Source organism: Dermochelys coriacea, chromosome 6 (genome assembly GCF_009764565.3).
Source record: "Dermochelys coriacea isolate rDerCor1 chromosome 6, rDerCor1.pri.v4, whole genome shotgun sequence".
In the NCBI taxonomy this organism is placed as follows: Eukaryota; Metazoa; Chordata; order Testudines; family Dermochelyidae; genus Dermochelys; species Dermochelys coriacea.
The window spans coordinates 13,263,791-13,290,855 of NC_050073.1; the positions used below are offsets into that span (position 1 = coordinate 13,263,791).

The 27,065-nt window shown below is 45.6% G+C and overlaps 1 protein-coding gene across 1 annotated transcript in view; it reads right to left on the reverse strand.

Moving 5' to 3' along the window:
* Nucleotides 1–7,089: 7,089 nt before the first annotated feature.
* LOC119857281 (NACHT, LRR and PYD domains-containing protein 3-like) overlaps nucleotides 7,090–27,065 on the reverse strand; it is a 158,660-nt gene continuing 138,684 nt past the window's right edge. Inside the window, 5 exon segments of the mRNA XM_043516754.1 lie at nucleotides 7,090–7,471; nucleotides 15,680–15,784; nucleotides 19,157–19,259; nucleotides 19,262–19,326; nucleotides 24,231–24,401. Coding sequence (XP_043372689.1) covers nucleotides 7,387–7,471; nucleotides 15,680–15,784; nucleotides 19,157–19,259; nucleotides 19,262–19,326; nucleotides 24,231–24,401 — 529 coding nt within the window. The 3' untranslated portion in view covers nucleotides 7,090–7,386.

Consider the following 27,065-nt stretch of genomic DNA (forward strand, 5'->3'; position numbering starts at 1 on the left):
TCCCAACTGTTTACTTCCCTCCAAACTCTGTAGTATTAATTTCTGCAAAAGCAACTTGTAACTCTTCACTTACTTTCTTTAAATCATTTACTTCTGCATTCAATTCTTTAAGATGGTGCATTTTGCCTTTAACCATTGAGCCACCAAGTATAACTTTCAGCCACTGGTTCTTGTCATCCCGTTCACTGCTAAATTAAAGAGACATTTAGTAACTGGTATTCTCTCCACCATGAAGGTATTTTTACACCATGATCAAGTCACCTCGATCTTTTTGGTAAATTAAAACAGATTGAGCTTCTTAAGTCTCACTGTGAGACATTTTCTCCAGCTCTCAAACAGTTTTGTGGCTCTTCTCTGCACCATCTCTAATTTTTCAACATTTTAAAAATACTGACCAGAACTGGACTCGGTATTGCAATATTATTCTCACCAATCCCCTATACAGTGGTCAAATCACCTCCCTACACCTACTCATCACTACCATGCTGCAGCAGTCCCTGAGCTAGCTAGATAAGCGCTAGCTCCAGTATGTCTACTTGAGCTGCAATCACATCCTGTGACTGCAGTGTAGACATAACCTAAGGCTCAAATCCCCTTCTAACAACCGGGAAATCAAAGAGGACCTTCAAACAGAAATTAAATCTCAAAAAGCTACTGGCCCAGATGGAGTTTTAGATAATATTCTTGAACACAAAGATATTCTTTCTTAAATGAAATGCTTCAACATGACAGATACCAGGAGCCCTAGAAAGCTAATCCTAAAGTCCAGGTGCTTCCCTGAGGTATGCCAGAAAGACAAACTCCCATAGACAGAAGTGAAGATCTTCCTGATCAAAACAACTACAGGAAGTTTGTGTCAGCAGCAATGGCAGCAAGCATGCCTGTTCTACCAGCAAGGATCTATGTAAGAGCCAGACTGGCTTCCTCCTCGAGCACTGAACTGCAGGTCAGGGATCAGATCTTGGTAGCTTTATTTATGTGAGAAACATTGTTGAAGCCAATGGTACCACCTGTGAGAATTAAGCCAGCAGCATGTGGCCCTACATCTTTACTGACCACGCCCTGATTAATGAACTTCAGAGCAGTACAGAATGATTCAGAACGCAGAACATTTCAGATCACTGCAGGACCTGTTCGGCCCAACAAATAATTCTAACTCTTCCCACATTCAATTTTTGTAACTATTCACCAACGAGTTTGGACAAACAATTTTTGGACTCTGAGTTATTCACAAATGGGTTGTAGCGTTATTTTCAGCATCATTGGCACCTAGGTTGTGTAGGGGAAAATCTAAAAGTTCCATTTTGTTTAGGCACTTCACCAACTTGTTTATAAATAGTTGTTTGTCCACCATGTTGATGACCTTCTTCTTGAGACAGTTGGCACCTTTTTCCCTCTAAGGCAGGAAAAGAGCAAGGGTCACATGGCCTGTGTTCTGCCTAGTAACAGGAGAACATAAAAGGCTGCTGAACCCGAGAGAAGGGACTGTCCTTCCTGGTGGCAGCACAGTGCAGGTCCTAGCCAAGACTTTGAGAGATCTACAGAAGATCACAGAAGACGATCCAAACTCCGTTGTTCCAGTTACCTGTTCCTGATCAATTCCTGTCTTACCTGTGTCCAAGAATACTGCTGTATCCAGTTCATGAAGTCCATTGTTGTGGTGTCCGTTCCTCTGAACCTGCTGTAGTATGCTGTGTATACCTATACCTTACCTGTGGAGAACTCCCTTGTCTTGTGAGTTTGGAACCTTGACTTCATGTCAGTTTGTTAAGTGAACCTGTACCTGAATACCCTTTATATACTGTTCTGTTGGGGGTTCTATTAGTTACTGTTTAAGCCTCGTTTAATAAATCAATCTGTTTATTAGTTAAGCCTGTCCATAGTTTTCTCGCTGATGACAGATGAAGGCTGGGGGAACAAGTCTGCTGAGTGGGGCTTAAGATATGGAACCTAGGGCACATCCACTTAACCACTGGCAAGAGATAAGTAGAGATTATTCCTGGTTAACAGTTGCACAGCATTGTTTCTGCTCCACGAATGGATATTTGACATTTCTAAACAGTAAAGAGCTCACACAGTGAATAATGAGCTTCTATAGAGATGTTCAGGTGAATAATTATTTTTCCAGACATTTGTGAAGTTTCCAGATTGTTTTTTCCAGGAGGAAAAAACAAAATCACTAATCTGGCCCATGTCTGAATGTTCAAAGATAATGGCTAATAAAGGCTCCATGAATAGCATTTTATATCACTAGTCTGCTGTATGCCCCTTAGCTGGGTTCTCACTGGTATTCATGCTATTGGAAAAGCAGTGTGCAGGCATATTGCCCTTCCATTGCTATATAGCTACCATACAGCATACATCCCACTGCCCATAGCTAAATGACTCTGCTATTACGTTCCCTCACTACTGTAAGTAAAATCTATGTCTTCATCTTGGCTTTTGTACAATAACCAGTACAATATTCAAAATTATTAATAAATTAATAACAAAAGTAAATACAAATCCACTGTCAAAATTCCCACAAAAAAGGGAAGAAATATTTTGTTAAGGGATTTTTCACTTCTTTTGTCGGTGCTCACATGTCACAATGCTGAGTGCTGTGAATACATAAGTTAGACAGATACAATAGAGAACAGATTACCTTCTGATAAGCATGGCTATGGCAATGACCCCCTTGCAGTCCCTTGCAGCCTGATCAATAGTTCACATTTTGCTCTCAGTTACTCCCAATTTACACTAGTTTAACTCCAGTGATTTCAGTCACTCCAGATTTGTAAAAGCACAATGGAGAGCAGAGATTGGCCCCACAACTGTGCTCCTACCTCACTCACAAAAGCTATTGCAAACAACATTTAGCGATTGTGTTGCAACATGGAGCCCGTTATCCTGCTTCACACAGCAGACCCCGTGATCCAGCTCACTTCATCACCTCAAGGATTGGATGTTTCTCTAGATCTACTCTAGGAATTATTTTGGGGAGGTTCTAGACCTGTGTTATACAGGAGGTCAGACCAGATGATCGCAATGGTCTTGAAATCTATGACTCTACCCCAATACAGGGTGGCTGAGTGGAACCCCAGCTGGGCAGAATCTACACAGAGGGGTGTTTCATGACAGTGACTGTTTTAAATTACCTGTGAAGGAGAGTAGGCCCTGTTTAAACCTCACCCGCCAATCAGGGCGCAGTGGCACACCCTCAATATAAACTCACAGATGGGATAGCATTTATAGCTCTCTGCAAAAAACATACAGTAAACTTCAGGCTGAAAATTTAAGCAATCATGCAGGAATCCCAAAGAGACGGTTCCCCACATTGTCGCTACCCGTCACTCTTCATCCCATCACCGAATGAACAGACAACACACAAACAAATGCAATAGGAAATACAGAAATTGCTATAGCAGTCCAGTGACCTCTCGCTGAGAGCGGCCAGTGCCAGGTGCTCCAGAGGAAGATGCAAGAAACTATACAGGGGACAGTTTTTGAGTAACTTGCCCACAGGAGAAGTTTCTTTCTAAACCTCAAACCTGTAACCCAAGATAGACGAACAGGGCTCTAAGCTCTACTCAGAGCGAAACTGGAAAGCTGGTAGCAGTGGGACAGCATAAGAACCCAGGAAATGAAACCTGTCTGTCAAGGACCCAGCTCCTCCACTGCGTCCCCTTTAGGATGTAACGGGGTCGTGTACTCACCAGCCCCTCGTTGGCTGGCTCAGGGCAGTCAACAGTACAGGCCCATGGATGGAAACTCACCCCTCCAGCTGGTTCCACTGGAATTATCCCCTTCCAGAGCTCAGAGGAGGAAAAAACCCAACAGAAAGACAAACAGCTATTCACAAATGTGCCGCAGGCCTTCCCATCCCTGGCCCCGTGTGGCGGAGGGACTAGACAACCACTTGAGGTCCCTTCCTGCCCTCCGTGTCTATGATTTCTTCAGGGGGCTTCACAAGGGCTGTGTGTGGGATGGGGTTGGGGGAGTTGAAATTAAGACTGAGCTGTCCCTAATGTCGCTGAAGGCTTTTCCCTGAGCTGTTGAAATCTTCTCACCAAAGCCTCTCAATGGAAAAAATGGATCATTGAACAACACAAAACGTTTCTCATTTTTGTATCATTCAAAATAGTCCAGTTTTTCTCTTAAATCAAAAATGTATTTCAATTCAAATCAGGGTGAATATTTGGGGGCTTTCCCCCATCTCTTACCTCCCTCCCCCACACACACACCTTCTTCAGGTAAACAAAAACTGAACATTTTCATTAAAATTTTCAAATAAATAATTTTTTTCCCCCTTCAAATATTTTCTCTGGAAGTAATTGCCAATTTTGAGAGCACAGTAATGCATATGAGTGGTTCCAATTATTCCCTCCTATGTGCATTACTTTGGGCTTGTCAATACTGAATTCCATCTGCCTGGCACAGGAGGGTCCCTCTGACGTTCCACACAGACGGCCCTACTGTCGACTAACTCAAATGCTTTCACAGAGGTGCACAGAGGGGGAGGGGCACAAGGAGCTTCCCCTCCAACTTGCACAGCCTGTGTAAGGGCCAGGCACAATTGCAGTCCCTGTGCTTGGTCCCTCCATGTCACCCCACAGGGGCAGGAAGCAGGAGAGGTGGGGCTGTGGCACCAGCCCACAGAGAGGGACTGGTGCACACGGGGGTGTGTAACGCACCTTGAAGGGGGGTAGCAGGTGCTGTGCTCCCTGCCCTGGGGCAGCGCTGCTCCACACCTCCTCCAGCACGGGGCTGTGCAGACACATGGGGCAGGGAGCAGAGGGGGCAGCAGAGGGCACATGAGGAGTCACAGGTACATGAGAGCCATGGGTCAGAGCCACATGGGGATGGCAGGTGAGTGGACTGAAGGGTCAGAGGCACACAGAGGTTTTGGGGGTTGGGACTCCCCTAGCAGTCACCTCGGGTAGGGGGTTGAGGATTCTGGGGGACTCACTGGCAAAGTCCAGCCCACATCAGTGAGGGTGAAGCAGGGAGCTAGGAGCTCTGGGATAGTGGGGATGTGGGTGCTGGGGTTTTGGGGGGAACCAGGCAGAGCAACCCCTTGGTTGGGGGATATAGTGGATATGGTGTGAAGGTTTCTCTAGAGGTAGCTGTTTCATGTGGGCTTTGGATCAGGCCCATAAAGCCCATTTCGGCTCCACAGAACTCAATGGGAGTTGTGCAGTTAACTCCAATGGCAGCAGTATTTGGCCTTCAGAGTGGGGGAAATTCCCCAGTAAGGTTTAATTCGCTCTTCACACCCAGCTTTGCTCAGATGTAGCTGTCTGGACACGGTGCCACGCAGGGGAGAATCACCCAGAGTGTTAGGGTCAAATTCCACCTTGAGTTACTCCCTGTGCAGCCCTTTTGGTTTCTGCAGGAACAACCCTGCACTGGCAGGAAGATCCTGGGTCTTGTCCACATGTAACTTCGATGGGTCAGTGGAGCTGCACGGATGGAACTAAGGACAGAATTTGGCCCTTGTGTCACAGCAACCGATTGGCTCCACCCTAGTCCTGTAAGAGAGGAATCATTACCATACAAACCAACCCAGGGTTAGCAGGATAAACTGCTGCAGGGCCTGCTCCAATCGCTATAAACTCACATACTGAAAAATCCAATGTATGGCTCCTGAGCTAAGTTGCCCTTGGAATGGAAGGGAACAAATGCGTGTTTCCTCAGAGAGCTGAAACTTTTTAAAAATCATATCTAATGCACTTCACGTGCGCAAGAGTAATGAGAAGAAATGGTGTGTATGTGTCTGTGTGTGACACCTCTGTATTCTTATTACTAGTCACTCCAAGCACCTGGTGGCAGACATGGCCTATCAAAATCCACCTCCACATGCCTGGGGGGGGTGGGGAGGGGGAACTCATGCTTTATGACCAAAAACTTCTCCAATAATCCTGGGTCTGTCCCTAAAGCATCTCACCCCTCTGCATCATTTTCAAGAATTTCCAAAAAATTGTGTAAGACTGTATTGTAGGAGAACACTGTACAAGTGCCCACTCAGAGAGTAATGGATCTTCATCTATATAGTCACAGCATGTGAACTAGTTTAGAACTTTCTGAAAAAGCCAGGAGCACCCAAAGAAGTTTAAAAAAACACTGTCATTTTTGCCCACATGGCTATCACGGATAAGAAATATTTCAGAGTAGCAGCCGTGTTAGTCTGTATTCGCAAAAAGAAAAGCAGTACTTGTGGCACCTTAGAGACTAACAAATTTAAAAAATTTAAAAATTTAAATAAATTTGTTAGTCTCTAAGGTGCCACAAGTACTGCTTTTCTTTTTGGATAAGAAATAGAAACCATGAAAAAATGTCTGGCTAACACCTCTGAGAACTCCCGTTCTCAAGAACTAGGGAAGAATTCTTGTGCACTAGCACTCACAATGGCAAGAAACACAAACTTTAAAGTGGAACAATATTTCTTGATTCATGATCTTTATTGGACTCCTGCAAAACTGACTCAGAAATGTACATCCAGGATAAACAAGTGTTGCAGATAGATACAGATAACACTGACTTAATAGCTGCGGAATCGTGTAAATCTACAAACCATTTGTAGAGACCCAAACAGTGTCTGAGCTATCGGAACAGAATGACAATTCCCCTCTGGATCCAAAGATGGTTCCTGAGTTTCCCTGCTGAACTCACAGAGACTGAAAAGGGAGGTTCCCAGACTCCTCCATCTCATGATCCCACATCTCCCCCTCCCCTAGGTCCTGGCCCCCTTCCTGCTACCTTTCCCCCAAAGGTCAGATCAAGAATGGAACAAATCCAGCTCCTACTCCTGAGTCTCACCCTCAGGCAGGAGGGCTGGCTTTGACAATCTCTTCCTAGTCCCCTACCCCAGATGCTGAAATAAACTGCTGGGATCACTGGGGGTGGGGCATGGGGTCCTCCTCCCCGGCTGCTGTCCTAGTGAATGGCAGGGCAGTCAAGCCAGAGCCACCTTGGTGCAATGGCTCCCACTGATCAACATAGAATCATAGAATATCAGGGTTGGAAGGGACCCCAGAAGGTCATCAACATACCACAGTGATACTCAGACTGTGGCTCAAAAGCTGCAAGTGGCTCTTTGATGCGTCTCCTGCAGCTCTTTGCAGCACGTGATATTAAAACGCTGTGTGATTTAATTAATTATTAACCAATTTAAGTCATTAACCAATCAGGATGCTTTTACTATATCATTAATCAATGAAGTTATCAACTTGCACTAAATTATTAACTTATTTGGTGTGAGTATAAACTAAATATTTCCCATCATACTGTTTAAATATGAATAATATTACAGTAAATTAAACAATGAATTCAAACTCCTGTGGTTCTTTTGGGTAACATTAATCCCTAATTTGGCTCCTGATCCACTGAGGTCTGAGTATCACTAACCTACCATATATACAGCTCAGGTTTTATCTTTTTCACAGCATAAAGTTCTGGATGTTTCTCTTCACTTAGATCGAAACAGTTCACTTTGTGGGGAAAAGCAAAAAAGAAACGAAGTGTTAATTCTCAATGCAGACACGATCAATTTTTCTCCATGTTCACTGAAGGTAGGATAATAAGTAATGGGCTTAATCTGCAGCAGGAGACATTTAGGTTAGCGATTAGGAAAAACTTTCCAACTTTAAAAAGCCTGCTCCTAAGCGGCCAGAAGAGTTTTGCAAGGGAGTTCTCCAGGTGAAGGAGGAGCGATTATGTGACCCTTGGGGTAAGTTTGTTGTCTGTAGTGTGTGTGTTAGTGGTGTGCTTGCTGCTTGATTGAAATATATCATGTGGTCTGTTTATTTGGGGGACCATTTTTGTACTGAGCCTAGTGGCCTGCTAGGCAAGACTAAGAGCTTCTTAACAAGGTTTTGATCCTTAAGCCCTTTAGCACCCATCAACCCTTAACCAGGGGGCAGGGCGACTCAGGAAGACCAGGGCTTTAAAAAGCCCGCTCACTCGTAAGTGACCAGAGGTGCTAGTGAACAGGAGTGGCTAACAGGGGAGTTTTGCAAGGGAGTTCTCCAGGGCGAGTGGGGGCAGAGCTAGATAAACTTAACATTCTTTAAACTTTAAGCTAAAAACACCCCCTGATTAAAAAAAACACCAACAAAGGAATGAGCTTCAGGAGTAAAAAGAGAATGCAGGCAGAAGTCCAGCAACAGAGTGGGGGCTGTCGAGTTTATTGCACCCAATGCTGCATGTATGATTACCTGCCCTATGGACAGGTAGTATGTGTGTGCATTCGGTGCAAGAAGCTCCTGGCCCTCAGAGACTGTGTACGGACTTTGGAGACCAGGGTGGCTGAGCTGGAGGAGCTAAGGGAGACAGAGAGGTACATAGATGAGACTTTCTGGGACACAGTAGAACGGTCCCACCTCCTGTCTGACAGTACTGTTGAGGAGGATGAAAGTCTCAGGGAAGGAGAACATCCAACTGGAGCAAAGGGAAATAATTCCACAGTTGGGACCCTCCTTCCAGATGATGATGTGGTATTCTCTCACACTGACGATACCTCTCTGGGGAAGCGAACTCCAGTTATTAGGAAGAGACAGGCATTAGTAATGGGCGATTTGATCATTAGAAACATAGATAGCTGGGTTTGCGATGACCAGGAGAACTGCCTGGTGACTTGTCTGCCTGGTGCGAAGGTTGCGGATCTTTCGAGGCATCTAGATAGACTTATGTGTAGTGCTGTGGAGGAGCCGGTGGTCGTGGTACATGTAGGTACCAATGACATAGGGAGGAATAGGAGAGACGTCCTGGAGGCCAAATTTAGGCTGCTAGGTAAGAGATTGAAGTCCACAACCTCGATGGTAACAGTCTCTGAAATGCTTCCAGTTCCACACGCAGGGCCAGTTAGACAGGCAGAACTGCAGGATCTCAATGCATAGATGAGATGATAGTGTAGGGAAGAGGGGTTTAGAGTTATTAGGAACTGGGGAAACTTTTGGGAAAGGGGGAGACTATACAGGAAGGATGGGCTCCACCTAAACCAAAATGGAACCAGATTGCTGGCACTTAAAATTAAAACGGTCATAGAGCAGTTTTTAAACTAAGCGCTGGGGGAAAGCCGACGGGTGCGGAGGAGCACGTGGTTTGGACAGAGACATCCCTTAGGGGAGGATCTATTAATGGAGATTCTCTATGTCCTAATAAGTAGGAGAGGATGGAAGATGATAAAAATACAGGTAGGATCTGATGAGAAACAGCCAAATGAAAAAAAGTCCCATTCAATTACATCATGTAATGGCAGACAGCTAAAAAGTGACAAGTTTTTTAAGTGCTTATATACCAATCTAGAAGTCCAAATAATAAGATGGGTGAACTAGAGTGCTTCGTATTAAATAGGATATTGATGTAATAGGCCTCACAGAAACTTGGTAAAATGAGGATAATCAATGGGACACAGTAATACCAGGTACAAAATATATCGGAAGGACAGAACAGGTTGTGCTGGTGGGGGAGTGGCACTATATGTGAAAGAAGGCGTAGAATCAAATGAAGTAAAAATCTTAAATGAACCAAATTGTACCATAGAAATTTCTATAGATAGTAATTCCATGCTCTAATAATAATATAGTAGTAGGGATATATGACCGACACCTGACCAGGATGGTGATAGTGACTGTGAAATGCTCAGGGAGATTACAGAGGCTATTAAAATAAAAAACTCAATAATAATGGGGGATTTCAACTATCCCCATATTGACTGGGTACATGTCACCTCAAGAAGGGATGCAGAGATAAAGTTTCTTGACACCTTAAATGACTGCTTCTTGGAGCAGCTAGTCCTGGAACCCACAAGAGGAGAGGCAATTCTTGATTTAGTCCTAAGTGGAGCACAGGATCTCATCCAAGAGGTGAATATAGCTGGACCGCTTGGTAATAGTGACCATAATATAATTAAATTTAACATCCCTGTGGTGGGGAAAACACCACAGTAGCCAATCACTGTAGCATTTAATTTCAGAAAGGGGGACTAGACAAAAAAGAGGAAGTTAGTGAAACAGAAATTAAAAGGTACAGCACCAAAAGTAAAATCCCTGCAAGCTGCATGGAAACTTTTTAAAGACACCATAATAGAGGCTCAACTTAAATGTATAGTCCAAATTAAAAAACATAATAAGAGAACCAAAAAATAGCCACTGTGGCTAAACAACAAAGTAAAAGAAGCAGTGAGAGGCAGAAAGGCATCCTTTAAAAAGTAGAAGTTAAATCCTAGTGAGGAAAATAAAAAGGAGCATAAGCTCTGGCAAACGAAGTGTAAAAATATAATTAGGAAGGCCAAAAAAGATTTTGAAGAACAGCTAGCCAAAGGTTCAAAAAGTAATAGCAAAAATATTAAGTACATCAGAAGCAGGAAGCCTGCTAAACAATCAGTGGGGCCACTGGACGATCGAGATGGTAAAGGAGCACTCAAGAATGATAAGGCCATTGCAGAGACACTAAATTAATTCTTTGCATCGGTCTTCACTGCTGAGGATGTGAGGGAAATTCCCAAACCTGAGCCATTCTTTTTAGGTGACAAATCTGAGGCACTGTCCCAGATTGAGATGTCATTAGAGGAGGTTTTGGAACAAATTGATAAATTAAATAGTAATAAGTCACCAGGACCAGATGGTATTCACCCAAGAGTTCTGAAGGAAATGCAAATGCGAAATTGCAGAACTACTAACTGTAGTCTTTAGAGTAGCAGCCGTGTTAGTCTGTATTCGCAAAAAGAAAAAGAGTACTTGTGGCACCTTAGAGACTAACAAATTTATTTGAGCATAAGCTTTCATGAGCTACAGCTCACTTCACGCATCCGATGAAGTGAGCTGTAGCTCACGAAAGCTTATGCTCAAATAAATTTGTTAGTCTCTAAGGTGCCACAAGTACTCCTTTTCTTTTAACTGTAGTCTGTAACCTATCATTTAAATCAGCTTCTGTACCAGATGACTGGAGGATAGCTAATGTGACTCCAATTTTTTAAAAGGGCTCCAGCAGTGATATTGGCAACTACAGGCCAGTAAGCCCGACTTCAGTACTGGGCAAACTGGTTGAAACTATAGTAAAGAACAAAATTGTCAGACACACAAATGAACATAATTTGTTAGGGAAGAGTCAACATGGTTTTTGTAAAGGGAAATCATGCCTCACCAATGTACTAGAATTCTTTGAGGGGGTCAACAAGCATGTGGACGGGGGGATCCAGTGGATATAGTGTACTTAGATTTTCAGAAAGCCTTTGACAAGGTCCCTCACCAAAGGCTCTTAAGCAAAGAAAACTGTCATGGGTTAAGAGGGAAGGTCCTCTCATGGATTGGTAACTGGTTAAAAGATAGGAAACAAAGGGTAGAAATAAATTATCAGTTTTCAGAATGGAGAGAGGTATATAGTGGTGTCCCCCAGGGGTCTGTACAGAGACCAGTCCTATTCAACATATTCATAAATGATCTGGAAAAAGAGGTAAACAGTGAGGTGGCAAAATCTGCAGATGATACAAAACTACTCAAGATAATTAAGTCCCAGAAAGACTGCGAAGAGCTACAAAAGGATCTCTCAAAACTGGGTGAATGGGCAACAAAATGGCAGATGAAATTCAGTGTTGATAAATGCAAAGTAATGCACATTGGAAAACATAATCCCAACTATACATATAAAATGATGGGGTATAAATTAGCTGTTACCACTCAAGAAAGAGAACTTGCAGTCACTGTCAATAGTTCTCTGAAAACATCCACTCAATGTAAACAGCAGTCAAAAAAGCAAACAGAATTTTGGGCATCATTAACAAAGGGATAGAATTTTAGAGATCATTAAGAAAGGGATAGAATCTGGGGGGAGCAAGAGTTGTTATAGCAGAAATAAGGGAGAGACAAGACAGAACTGGGCGCGGAAATCAAATCAGTATCTTAGATGTCAGTATCTAATGCGAGAAGTATGGGGAATAAGCAGGAAAAACTCGAAATGCTAGTAAATAAATACAACTATGACATAGCTGGAGACTTGGTGGGATAATATGTATGTCTGAAATATTGGTATAGAAGGGTACAGCGTGCTCGGGAAGGACAGGCAGGGAAAAAAGGCAGGAGGTGTTGCCTTATAAATTAAAAATGTATACTGTTGGACTGAGGTTGAGATAGAAATAGGAGACAGACTTGTTGAAAGTCTCTGGGTAAATATAAAAGGGGTAAAAACCAAGGGCGATATCATGGTAGGGGTCTACTACAGACCACCATACCAGGAAGAAGAGGTGAATGAGGCTTTTTTTAAAACAAAATCAGTCAAAGCATAGGACTTGGTGAAGATGGGGGGCTTCAACTACCCAGACATCTGTTGGGAAAATAACACCGCAGGGCACAGATTATCCAACAAGTTCTTGGAATGTATTGGAGACAATTTTTTATTTCAGAAGGTGGAGAAAGCTAGTAGGGGGAGGCTGTTCTAGATTTGATTTTGACAAATAGGGAGGAACTGGTTGAAAATTTGAAAGTGGAAGGCAACTTGGGTGTCCAAAGTCAAAAATTATTTAGACAAGTTAGATTTCGAGAAGACAGACTTTAGCAAACTCAGGGAGTTGGTAGGTAAAATCCCATGGGAAGCAAGTCTAAGGGGAAAAACAATTGAAGATAGTTCACAATTTTTCAGAGAGACATTATTAAGAGCACAAGAGCAAACTATCCTATTGTGTGGGAAAGATAGGAAGTATGGCAAGAGAACACATATTCAATGATCTAAAACTCAAAAAAAGAGTCCTACAAAAAGTGGAAACAAATTACAAAGGATGAATATAAACAAATAACACAAGTATGTAGGGACAAAATTAGAAAAGCCAAGGCACAAAATGAGCTCAAACTAGCTAGGGACATAAAAGGAAACAAGAAAACATTCTAAAAATACATTAGAAGCAAAAGGAAAACCAAGGACAGAGTAGGCCCATTACTCAATGAGGGACGAAAGACAATAACAGAAAATGTGGAAATGGCAGAGGTGCTTAATGACTTCTTTGTTTCAGTTTTCACCAAGAAGGATGGTGGCGATTGGATGTCTAACATAGTGAATGCCAGTGAAAATGAGGTAGGATCAGAAGCTAAAATAGAGAAAAATTGTTCTTCTTAACCTCTGAGGATAGGACAAGAAGCAATGGGCTTAAATTGCAGCAAAGGCAGTTTAGGTTGGACATAAGGAAAAACTTCCTAACTATCAGAGTGGTTAAGCACTGGAATAAATTGCCTAGCGAAGCTGTGGAATCTCCATCATTGGGGATTTTTAAGATCAGGTTGGACATACACCTCTCAGGGATGGTCTAGATCAGGGATCTCAAACACACGGCCCGCGGAGTAATTTCCTATGGCCCGCCATAGCTCCCCCTTGCCCATCTCTCCCCCCCCACCCGAGCGCACCACGTCTCCTCTCCTCTGCCTACCTCCCAGCACGTTCCACCGCCAAACAGTTGTTTGGCAGCGCTTAGGATTTTCCAGGAAGGAGGGAGTGAGAAGTGGGGCGCTCAGGGGAGGAGGCTGAGAAGTGGCGGGGCTGGGGTGGGGATTTGGGGAAGGGGTTGGAATGGGGGCGGGGCCAGGGACAGAGGAGGGACCTTTTGTATCTTTGTATGAAAAGGTGTCAGTGATGTGGCCCTCAGGCCAACTTACTAGTCCTCATGTGGCCCTCATGGTGATTTGAGTTTGAGATCCCTGGTCTAGATAATAATTGGTCCTGCCTTGAGTGCAGGGGACTGGCGTAGATGACCTCTCGAGGTCCCCTCCAGTTCTATGATTCTAAGACAGAAAATACCATGTTGCCTCGATTTAAATCCATGTAACACCCACATCTTGAATACTGCAAGCAGATATGTCACCCATCTCAAGAAAGAAATATCGGAATTGGAAAAGGTTCATAAAAGGGCAACAAAAATTATTAGGGGTATAGAATGGCTTCCATATGAGGACAGATGAATAAGACTGGGACTTTTCAGCTTGGAAAAGAGACGACTAAGCGGGGATATGATTGAGGTCTATAAAACCATGACTGGTGTGGAGAAAGTGAATAAGGAAGCATTATTTACTCCTTCCCATAACACAAGAACTAGGGGTCACCAAATTAAATTAATAGGCAGCAGGTTTAAAACAAACAAAAGGAAGTATTTCTTCACACAACGCACAGTGAAACTGTGGAACTCCTTGCCAGAGCATGTCGTGAAGGTCAAGACTATAACAGAGTTCAAAGAAGAACTAGATAAATTCATGGAGGATAGGCCCATCAATGGCTATTAGCCAGGATGAGTAGGGCTGCTGTCCCTCTCTTTGCCAGAAGCTGGGAATGGGCAACAGGGGATGGATCACTTGATGATTACCTGTTCTGTTCATTCCCTCTGGGGCACCTGGAATTGACCACTGTCAGATGGCAGGATACTGGGCTAGATGGATCTTTGGTCTGATACAGTATGGCCATTCTCATGTTCTCAACTAGAAGGATACGTAACTCTAGAATAAGCTTCCAAGAGAGGTTGTGGAATCCCCATCATTAGAGGTTTTTAAGAACAGGTTGGAAAAACACCTGTCAGGGATGGTCTAGGTTTACTTGGTCCTGGGGCTGAACTTAATATCCTCTCAAGGAGATTACCCGGAATCTTGTGCATCAGCCATACACAAGCTTCAGTGTCTCTCACTCTGTCTCTGAGAGAGAGAGAGAGAGGCTAATGCACATGTGTGACTGATGCATATGTAGCTGCAGGAGATAACATTATTAAACTGGGAGTTGGGAGTCTGTTGTTTGTAAGTGGGAGTCTCCCTGACATGCTGGGAAACTTAGTCAGTATGGTGCCTAGGAGCCATTGTCATAGGCTAGGAGCTCATTGTGCTGAGCGCTGCACAAACACAGAACACAAAGACAGTCCCTCCCCAAAGAGCTCACAGTCCCAGCTGCCTGCCAGAGCCACTGCCCTGCCTGCTGCCTTACCCTTGGGGAAGGGGAGGAGAAGCGCTGGTGCAGTCTGTGGCCTGGTCTGCTTCCCCCACACCCCACTCACGTTGTATCACTGTAATGTGAACACTAGCTACGGTGGTGGAAGGGGTTTTTCCATCACTGTAGTAAATCCACCTCCTGGTAGCTAGGTCAATGGAAGAATTCTATACTGGGACTTAGGTTTGCTTAATTATGTCTCTCAGGGATGTGATTTTTTCTCACCCCTGAGCAATTTAGGTAGATCAGCCTAAGTTTTAGGTGGAAGCCAGGCCTCACTGCTATCTGTACCTTTAAAACATTTGGCTGGGTGTTTGTGCGGATAAATGGTACTTTCATACTTTTCTTTGTGTCTTTCACTCTTCTTTTCTCTGTCTCTTTTGTTTGTCTGTTAGTCTTTGTCGAGGGATCAATTGTGGTAATGGTTGTAAATTATCTGAGTACAAGAGGATTCCATTAATTAAATTGTGAAAGAATCCCAGACTTCTGTTTTAAGTCTTTCCTACTGAATAAAATAACATGCTGTTCTAATATGACAAAATGCTGCCTTTAGTATGCCCTGAATGCCACTATGTTATTCAGCTTTTCAAATAGTAAACTGCAGCCTATCTCCAAAGCAGTGGGAAAAGAATAACAGCCAGTTCTTGGTTTAGGGGGCATGGAAAGAAATGCTGTGATTCAAGTAAAAAAAGTCCTGAATCATGACCCTGAGTTAACACGAACAAATTAAAGGGATCCAGCAGTAACTTACAACAAGTTCCGAAGATCACAGCTTACAAACCACAGGCCACCACATAGCACCATCGCTCTTGGATCTCCCGCATTCAAATCGGCTATGATGTCATAACTCCACAATCTGCAGGAACCAAATATAGACCATGAGGAAACAATGCTTATTTTTACACCATTCACTGTTGTCAGTGGTATCTAAAAGGAGATTCTTTATTCGGACATGCACAGATAAATCATAATGCTCCCATTAGCACGACAGGCCCCTGAGGGAATTCCTTTCCATGTGCACCTGTTGTGTCAGTTACTGTATATTCTGCATGCAAACGTCCAGCCGAATTTAAGGGAAAGGTGAACCTTGGGAGTCCACTTCTAATGGGTTTGAGAATTCTAGCAATGAGCTGCTGGTTCATTACTCGATACTCCCATCTTCTAGAACAAGCTGGAGCGAAAGGTGTGGTTCATGGATGATGTACATGGGCACTAAATACGCCTTGAATATATTAGAAATTATTAACCACTATGATCACACGTCATTTCCAAACCGAAGAGTCGATGAATGCTTTCCCCATCCTAACACAGAAAAACTTGCTGACAGCTACCTCAGTTTATCCCAAAAGAGTGCCTATTCCAATTCTAACTCCTAGAAACCAGAACAATAGAAGGCCAATATTCCATTTTCAAGGTGTCAGACAGGTTGTCTATAAAAAGCCAGATATGTTGAAACTAAACTCTGAACTCTCCCAGGGATAAAACGGGAATGTTTACAAAAATTTCCTTCACTTTGCCTAAGTTTATAGATACCTTTGTCAATTTCTTTAAGCTAATGTAAGTCAACTGAGGAACACAGAAAACATTTTATAAATTTACAGATGAATGAAATTGCTTTTTCGGTGTAGCTAAAGAGGTCCACCCAGAGATTAAATATGTTTATAGGAAAGAGCATGTAAAGCATGACATATTAACTATGGGACACAATCAAATCATAGTGAGGTAGATCAGAGATAAGACTGGACACTGTATATTTAAACTGGTTAGAACCACTGCTTGATCTACTTGAACTTAAAAGTTCCATAAGTCAAACTTACTGAAACACTATGACTCCAAAATGCATTTTCACCCCAAATTACAAACTGCACTTTTGTCTGACTTATGAATCAGATACAGTCCCTCTCTACATGTGGATAATCTGTTTTATTCCTTTTTTTTTTGTCTTTTATTCCACTGTAAGCCCCAAAAGCTATGAAATAAAATGTGCCAGACATAATAGAAAAAAACAACGAGGAGTCCTTGTGGCACCTTAGAGACTAACAAATTTATTTAGGCATAAGCTTTCGTGGGCTTCATCAGATGTATGAAGTAAAAAATACAGGAGCAGGTATAAACACATGAAAGGATGGTAGTTGCTTTACCAAGTGTGAAGTCAGTCTAACAAGATAAATCAATTAACAGCAGGATAGCAAGGGAGGAAAAATAACTTTTGAAGTGGTAAGAGAGTGGCCCATTATGACAGTTGACAAGAAAGTGTGAGTAACAGTAGGAGGAAATTAGTATTGGGGAAATTAAGTTTAGGTTTTGTAACGACCCAAACACTCCCAGTCTCTATTCAGGCCTAATCTGATGGTATCCAGTTCGCAAATTAATTCCAGTTCTGCAGCTTCATAGAAGCTTTGTTAGTCTCTAAGGTGCCACAAGGACTCCTTGTTATTTTTGGTGATACAGACTAACATGGCTACCCCTGAAACCAGACATAATAGAGAATATACAAAACACGTCTACTCAATTCAGAGGAATTGTAAAAAATGTTGTTTGTTTTTCTTTTGACTGATTGTTGCACTCTGAAATACTGTGATGAAACCACTCTGAAATATTGATATGACTATTACAGCCTGAGAAAAAGTACTGACAGGGCTAAGCATCTGACATGTGTGTAGCTTGGGAATATTAACAGAACTGCTTAACAAAGGGAATTTTCATTAACAATGTGGGTCAATATAGAAAACAATCTTTGAAATCAATGAAACTTAAATATCCTTTGATGAGAAAGGAATCACAAACTTTATTACACACCGTCACCAGCTACTGGACAGAAGTACCAAAGAAACTGGAGCAGCAGAACCTGATGCCTATTGGCAAGTGTCAAATAGGAAGAGAAGAGGGCAGACCCCTCCAACAATCCCTGAAAAGGGTATAAAACCTAAGGACCAGCTCAGAGTCTGCTTGATCCATTAAATGTGATCAGACCTTCATGACACTTCAAGTGAGCTATAGCTCACGAAAGCTTATGCTCAAATAAATTTGTTAGTCTCTAAGGTGCCACAAGTCCTCCTTTTCTTTTCACCATGAACAGCACTCCTGTCCTGCAAGGGTTACCAGGGTTAAGAAGAGATTGCAGTTCTCTTTGTTTTATTCATATTAAGGACACCTCTATACTTTCAACTTGATGCTGGTTTTGCGTATCCACTTCAGCTTTTGGGCAATACCTGTTGCGCTATCAGATCATATTGATAACATGCCTTTGTTATCCTGCAATTAAGTTAATATTGCCTTGTTGATTTCCGGTCAGATAAGGACAGCACTGTTTTGAAACGAGTGCTCTGCATTCAGGTCAGACATCCAATGAGTCACTGCTCCCACCGCACTGTTCTTTATGCATTCTGGAAATTTTCAATGCTCTGCACCGTGGGATTCCTACTGGAAGACAATGGCATCTTGGGGCTTGGAGACAAACGGAATAATTCCCATGATTCCTCCTGTTTCATCCCATCATCCTCCTTGTTTCTGTGAGCCTGAGCCATTTTCAAAGCAAGAGCTGTCAGGCAGCAAGGAGGAAACATTGGCATGCTCTGTGGTCCTCAGGGTGAGAAGTATAAACAGGCTGCTGAAAACATATCTACAGTCGCGCAATGACTTCAGAACCTGGCCCTGTCCTCGGCTGCACTTGGTGCTGCTGAGGAGACTTGGAGGAGACGTTTGCTGTAACCCACCTTTCTGCTCCCTGATCCTGCGGCAAAGTTGGGGCCTAAACAGCTTCCAGTCTAACTTCCAGGAACCTCAGGGCTGCCCTAAGTTACCTCAGCTGCTGTGCTGGCCTAGGGTCTGCTGAGCCACCTTGCACTCTGCCCCCGCTCTCCTCCCCTAATATATGACTCCATACCACACATGCCCTACGCTAAGGGCGGGAGACAGAGTTGGCTATACCAGCTTTGCACCACCGGAGAATTACCCCGTGTCAGGGGGATTCTTGGCTGCCCCTTTAGGGCAGCTGCCCAGTTGCTTTCCCTGCTCAACAAAGGTCGAGGCCAGAGCCCACTAGGTTGTTCAATTGTTTAACTAGTAAAATGCATGCAGTGAACGCATTGGTGGGTCTCTGTTCTTTGCCTGGGGAGCAGAGTGGGGCGGGTCCATGGCTGGGTTCCATGCCCTGTAGGATGTTATGCTCCTGGTATAAAGAGTAACTCACAGCATTGCAATGTTAACAGGCACTGACTTTACTTACCCTAGTTTCTGCAGTTTACAGTTTGGATGTTTCAGCCCCTCACATAGCCGCTGCACTCCTGAAGCCCCCAATAAGTGGCCCCCTATATTTAGCTCTGTCAGGTCTGGTTGGTGCTGAGAGCAGAGGCAAGATCCCCACAACAAGCTGCTGTGAGCTCACAGAGAGACAAACTGCAGGAGACAGACATTTACAGAAAGCAGAACGACTTGTTTATGCCCCATTCTTTGCATTTCATAGAATCATAGAATATCAGGGTTGGAAGGGACCTAAGGAGGTCATCTTGTCCAACCCCCTGCTCAAAACAGGACCAATCCCCAATTTTTGCCCCAGATCCCTAAATGGCCCGCTTAAGGATTGAACTCACAACCCTGGTTTAGCAGGCCAATGCTCAAACCACTGAGCTATCCCTCCCCTCCTTGATACCGGTGTTTATCTCTAAAGTGATTTTAGTTCAGAGAGAGAAATATTAATTTTAGTTTAAATAATAAAGACAGCTATAGAAAGCTTTAAAATAAATAATTACATCAAGAACAACAACAGAAATTATGTTCTAAGAACTTTAAGGCTGCAAAGTCAAGCATTCAAAACCATAGGGAATGCTAGACTTAGGGTTCCTCTGCAACCTAAATTCAGCCCCCTTGTTTGTTTGCATTATGACACAATCTATAGTTACACGACCCCCCTGCTGTTTTTTCTATAGCTCCTTGCCTGATCCAGCAGACAGGGCAGATGGTGCACTCTAAAGGAGCAGCCAGGCAAAATTTCTTTTTACCTGCTTCATTCTCTTTGTGGTCCCAGACCTTAATTCTGTACCAAATACAGAAATATGAATTTCCTCCTGGGTCTCTCTCTGGTGCTCTCACCATAGTATCCGAGCGCTTCACAAACACTAATGGATTATTTATCTTCACAACACTCCAGGACAATAGGTGGTATCAGAATCCTCACTTTCTAGGCGGGGAGCTGAGGTACAGAGAGATTAAGCTAAAAAAATGTTCATTAGTTCTGGATACTTGAGACCCCCTAGACCCTGGTCTTCCAGAGTCCTTAATGTTTTAATAGCACATTACATGTTCGAAGCACAGCTCCAGTCAGCCTCCGTTGCAATTATGAGTGCTCAACATTTCTGCAAATAAGGCCCCAGGCATCTCAGTTTGGCACCCAGAAAGTGGCTAACTGTGAACATTTTGGTTTAGGTGATTTGCCCAGCACCACACAGACACCCCACGGCAGAGGCAGGGAGCAGACTCCAGGGCAGCATTCAGTTGCCTTAATCCTTCTTTCTCTTCCTGTAATACCCAGCCTCATTCACTACCCACCTTCTGACTTCTGCCACAGAGGAGGCAATGGCCCTGCAGATAATGGCCTCATTCACCACACAACCCCGATTCATCCGCAGAGTTCAGTCCACTGCTGTTCACTGCCTCCGTTCCACAGGCCCTCTGCCTCATAGCATGAAAGCACAGCAATAAAGAGTGCATCACAATGTACATGCACGGGGTGGGGGAGGGTGTCAAATTAGTTTTTCATGGGCATCCTAAAGTCTGAGGATTTCCTCATTTAAATGTTTGACTTAGCAACGGTAACATTCTTTTAACAGGTTTAATGTAATTTTCTAATTGAAAAAAACAACAACAATCCTGAACACAGTAAATCCATTACATGGAATCATAATCGACCCCGAACTGGGCCTTCAGCAGTGTTCTCACCTTTAGAACACAGCACAGAGTACTATCACTTGAGCCTACAAACTAACTGGTAACAGTAGTAGGCTGCTATCCTCTATGTGGATCGGGCACTAGAGGGATTAAACCCACTGGCAAAGCACATGTCTCACAGCTATTGCAGAGTATGTCTACATAGCAAAAAACAAAACAAACACAAAAAAAGTGTGTTTTGACTCAGGTTAGCTGTCCCAGGTTAAAACAGAAGTGAAAACACGGCAACTCTGCTTTTAATTTAGGTTAGCACCTTAATTAAAATGTATAGGGGAGCCTGGGCTTTAACTCGAGCTGCTAAAATGAGTTAGAAGCCACAAGTCTTCACTGCTATTTTAACCTGAGTTAGCTAATGCAGGGTAGCTAACCCAAAAAAAGGACACAGGTTTTTGAGTGCACGGGCAGTGTAGACATATCCTGAGACTCAAGCCGGTGGGACCAGCTGCAGAAGCACTGGGTGGGAAGGGGGTTAAATGGCTCCCGGCGAGGGCCACCCCTCTCCCACAGCACCCTGGACTCAGAACTGCGCATGGAGGATCACCCCTTGGGAGGCACTAGTACCCATGCAGCGTCCTCCCTTGCCTCACCATGTGGTCTTGGGGGAAAACTGCAGGGAGGTGTCAGCTGCACACCTAGCTGGGCCACGTTTTTGGATACTGATGAGGTCACAGCATTTTCTAAAGTTCTGAATAGGAATTTGCTCATCTGTGCTGTAAATTCCCCCTTCCTCCATTCCCCTCATCATGCCTGTCCCACCAGCTCAGACTCCCTTTACGCTCCCTCACACGCAGTGGTGAGCGGGAGCCAGTTCGCACCGGGTCGCTAGAACCGGTTGTTCAATTTAGAAGCCCTTTTAGAACCGCTTGTTCCACGAGGGAGAACCGGTTCTAACAGGGCTTCTAAGTTTAGCCGGCCAAAAGTGGCGCCTTAGGCGCCGACTCCAAGGGGAAAATCTGGTGGGTGCAGAGCACCCACCGGCAGCTCCGCCTCTGCCTCCCCCCCTGAATCCGCCGCCCCGCTCTGCTTCCCCGCCCTCCCAGGCTTCCCGCGCCAACAGCTGATTCGCGGGAAGCCTGGGAGGGCGGGGAAGCAAGCGGCAGCGTCGCGCTCAGGCCCAGCGAGGCAGAGGTGAGCTCTGGGGGGGGAGGGGCGCGAAGAGGGCCGCCTGCGCTGCAGCAGGTAACCTGGGGGGTGGGGGGGAGCATGCAGGGGAACCGCGCCTCGCCCCACCCCACCCTCGGCCGGAGTGTGAAGCCGCTGCCTGTTTCTCAGCCCTCCCCAGCTTCCAGCCAAACAGCTGATTCGTGGGAAGCCGGGGAAGGGGGCGGAGAAGCAGAGCGGGGTGGTGGGAGAAGGCTGAGGCGGAGGTGAGGTGAGCTGGGGCCGGGGAGCTGCCGGTGGGTGCTCTGCACCCACCAAATTTTCCCCGTGGGTGCTCCAGCCCCAGAGCACCCCGGGAGTTGGTGCCTAAGGCGCCACTTTTGATGTGATCAGTGGGGGAAGCGGCGGCTGCCCGTGCTCCCCCCCCCAGCTACGCTCCCCCGACCCTAGGAGCCAGAAGGATCTGCCGGATGCTTCCTGGGAGCTGCCCCAGGTAAGCACCTCCGGGACTCCCCTCCTCGCTCCCTGGCAGGTGCCTCTGGCTCTTAGGGGTGGGCACCCACTACGCTGGCCCACGAGACCCTCCTGCCGGTTCTGGGGGCAGTCAGGGGACAGGGGAGGGGAGTGGATGGGGCAGAGGTTCTGGGAGGGCATCAAGGAATGCGGGAGGGTTGGATGGGGCAGGAGTCCCGGGGGGCAGGGGTGGGCAATACCCCCTCGTGGGTGAGGAGGGAACCTGCTGTTAAGATTTTGGCAGCTCATCACTGCTCACTCGCACTTACCAACATGTAACCCTCCCCCTCTCCAATTCAATTCTGAATGTGACTCAGTAAATCCAACTGAGCATAAGGGAGTCAAACTGAATCAGGCCTGCTATAACCAAGGGACCAAATCAGGGGACTTGAGGAAGGAAAGCAACAAAGGGGGTGGAGGGGTGTAAAAAGGTGTAAGTCAAACTATCCCTCCCCCTTACCTGACCTTACACTGTCTTCTGGTTACTTGGTTTTGAGAGTTCAGCTCAGACTCCCTTACACAACTGGGGAGGAGGTGAAAATAGGTCTAGAGGCGTCGAAACTAGTCAAAGAAATTCAGAGTGGGAGGGACTGACTGAGGGCAGCAGAGCCACACAGAGCCTGGGGCTTTCCTAATTGGACTATTGTCATATCCTCTGTTTCAGAGTAGCAGCTGTGTTAGTCTGTATTCGCAAAAAGAGTACTTGTGGCACCTTAGAGACTAACATTTATTTGAGCATAAGCTTTAGTGAGCTACAGCTCACTTCATTGGATGCATTACGATGAAGTGAGCTGTAGTTCACGAAAGCTTATGCTCTAATAAATTTGTTAGTCTCTAAGGTGCCACAAGTACTCCTTTTCTTTTGGTCATATCCTCTGTTTCTGCCAGGATCCACATTATGTTATTTGCACTCCTCTGTGGATCATGCTTGGAGAAAATGCTTTTCATCTGTGTGCAATGAATGGTGGGGGATGGGAGTAGTAGTACAGGCCCTTTTCTTTCTGCCCGCCCCGGCCCAAATGAACCAGTTTGAACCTAGGTCATTGATTAGTAATTTCCTTCATGTGAGTAATGTCTCCATGGTAGCAGCAGGACTGTATCTCTCAGGGCTAGGACCAAAAGTTCTGCCCCACATGCTTCCCCTACTGCCTCCTCACCAGGCTCTCAGGAACAGATTCTTTGAAGGGCCTGAAATCTCAGCCACGCTGGTGCTACAGGTTTGCCCTGAAGCTTCCTCTGAGAGCACATGAGGAGGTTAAGTCCTTCCTGGGGGAAGCACAGTGATATTTATTTTATTTGTTCGTTTATTTTTACAGTTCATTCTGGAGAACTGCGGGGGTGGGTTCTGTCCAACCTATCTAGGAGAAGAGGATTCCAGTGCTCCAGTTCTGGGGATGCTACAGTTCTAAGGGGAGGGACACGGCAGTCATGTTACCTTTATGTCAAGACTGAAAGAAGAGACTTGGGGAAATAACTCGCTCCTGAAATCTACACAGCCAAAATTTAAATAAATTGCAAAAGCTTCTCTTGTTCTTTCCTTCTTCCTTCCCCGCCCCCCCCACCTCCTTTTTTCCTCCCACGTTTCTTTGTCTAGTTGCTAGGCTTTGTCCCAGGGTTAGTTCTTGTGATGGTGGAAAGGAGTTGAATGGAGGAGCATTCATAGCAGGGCAGTGACCCTAGTAGAAAACACTGAAATCACAGTAATGCAATGTTCAGAGCACAGGGAGCCAGCTGTTACTTACTTTAATAGCTGCAGTCTGCAGTTGGGACGTTTCAGTCCCTCACACAGCAGCTGCACTCCTGGATCTCCCACTTTGTTACACTCCAAGACTAGCTCTGTCAGGGTCTGACTGGTGCTGAGAACCAAAGAGAGAGTCCCACAAGAAGCATCTGTGAGATTGCACCAGTTCAAACTGTAGGAGATGGAAAACAGCAAGGAAGATAATCACTTGTTTTCTCCCTGTTTATGGCAATTCTCTCGCTGATGTCAGTGTCTGTGTGGAAGGAGATGGTTCATTCAGAAGAGACCAGTCACAGAGCTCTAGCAGGAAGCTGCAGGAAGTCAGCACCAAAGGCCCCTTTGTGGATTCCAGTCCATTTGCCCTGGCTCTGTCAGTCACCCCAAGTACCACAAGGGAAAGTTCAGATGAGCTGAAGGGAAGGAGGCAGAGTGTGTGTGTGTGTGTGTGCGCGGGGGGGTGGGGTGGGATGTTTGTAATGAACTGGAGAATCCTAACACCAGGCACTGAAGAACAGTGCAAATCCTTTCCCAGTGCTGGTACTCTGGTTCCTTTCCGCTTATGCAAATGAAATCTAAAGTGTCTGTAAAAGGTCCTCTGCCTTCCCCAAATCATTCCCCAGTGTCTAGAACAGGGGTGGGCAAACTTTTTGGCCCGAGGGCCACATCGGGGAATAGAAATTGTGTGGAGGGCCACGAATGCTCACAAAATTGGGGTTGTGGCACGGGAGGGGGTGTGGTCTCTGGGGTGGGACTGGGAATGAGGGGTTTGGGGTGTAGGAGGGTGCTATGGGCTGGGACTGGGGTTCAGAGGCCAGGAGGGGGATCAGGGCTGGGGCAGGGGTTCAGGAAGGGGTGCAGGTTCTGGCTGGGGGTGCAGGCTCTGGGGTGGGGCTGGGGATGAGAGATTTGGGGTGCAGGAGGGTGCTCCAGGCTGGGATTGAGGGGTTAGGAGAGCGGGAGGGGGATCTGGGCTGGGGCAGGGGGTTGGGGCATAGGGAGAGACTCAGGGGGTGCAGGCTGCAAGCGGCACTTCCTCAAGTGGCTCCCGGAAGCAGTGGCATGTCCCTTCTCCAGCTCCTACATGGAGGTGCAGCCAGGTGGCTCTGCATACTGCCCCATCCACAGGTGCCGCCCCTGCAGCTCCCATTGGAGCACGTAGGAGCCAGAGCGGGGCCATGCTGCAGCTTCCAGGAGCTCTGTGGTGTGGCCCCAACCCATCGCCCCAGCCAGAGCGGGGCCAAGCCACGTGCTCCAGCCCCCAACCCAGCGCCCCGGCCAGAGTGGGGCTGAGCCACATGGTGCGGCCCTGACCCAGCATCCCGGCCAGAGCAAGGCTGAGCCGCATGGTGCAGCCCTGACCCAGCACCCCAGCTGGAGCGCCGGAGCAGGAATTACAAACTGGAAGACGAATTACATTAGTTCTCTCCCAGTCAGATTCCCAGCTACGTATATGGCTAATGACAGAACCCTTGACTCCTGCCATACTCCCAGCCTATCTGTTTATCACAGCTGGGTTCCCTGCTCCCAGAGGGACCTTCTGGGTGCATGAGAAAAGACCTTCCTCCCCTCCCTGTATCAGACCCACTTACACAGGCTGGGGGAGGGGTTACAGAGGTTGTAAAATGAAGGGACTCACAGTTAATATGTTACATAGCTGGGACACATGATCTTAGGGACCAAGTAAGAGATCCCCCATATAAACTGCATGCTGTTGCGCTGGCTCCACAGTCAAAGCACATCTGAATGGAGCATCTTTCTTGGCCTATTGAATTACTATGTGGGTTTGTAGTTAATAAAGGGCTCAGCCGTGGAGGTTAAGTTGCTACGTATGAAAGAAGCCTGGGCCTGGATCCCAGAATGCATCATTGGGATATCTTGGGACACTCAATTAAGATCTCTGAGCCTCAACTTCCCTCATCAGTGAAATGGAGTTAATAACTAGAGCTGGCTGAAGTTTGGGGGGCGAATAATCTATTCACCAAAAGATGCAATTTTGGAGCAACCCTAAACTATTCATGAATTTGGCACAGATTTGCAGAACAGTTTTGGCCAACGTTTTTCCTCAGGGCTAGATTCACCATGCTGAAGGAGGAACTAGTGGCTTCCTTACAGCCTTTAGCCCAGTAGGTAAGAGCACTCACGTGGGTCTGTGGGGAGACCCTGGTTTGAATCCCCACTGTTGAGCAGAGACTAGAATCCAGGTTTCCCTGCCCTAGCCTGTGGGTTATGTTGGCAATCTCTCCCAAAGGTAGGGAATTGAGGGAAAAGACTACTGCCTCCAATTCTGGGGGTGTTTTAATGATTTGCATAGTTTTGAGTCATTGTTGCTGTGTGTTCCCCCCTCCTTTAGTAAACGTTTGCTTTGGTTTATACATAGATTCAGGACTTGCAAGTGGGGAAGTATTCCCATATAACCTCTCCGCTGGACTGCAACCTTGTTGTGGTGGAGAGGCTTGAGTGGGCTAAAGACCCGCAGAACTATATCGTCCGGAGCTTTTATACTCCTGGTAGGGTCCCCCTTAGTGAGCAATTCTGAGGCGAGGCTCCTAACCGTGATCCAAACTTCAAAAGACCCCATCGGCGTCAGGCTTTTCCTTCTGTCAAGTTTTGTGTGGTTACCACCGGCACACTGGTTTCCCCACATTAAGAGATTTCACATGCAGGCCTCTGCCAAAAGGTTCACACCTGCACAAAGTCCTGCGGCAATGGACAAGTGGCGGGGAAGACAGGAGCAGTGATCTCTGAGAGTCTTTAGTCACAAACCTGCATGCAGGCGGCAGCCGTGTAATGGTCATTTTGTGCTTGGTTGAGACATAAGTACATTTCGGCAGCAGCG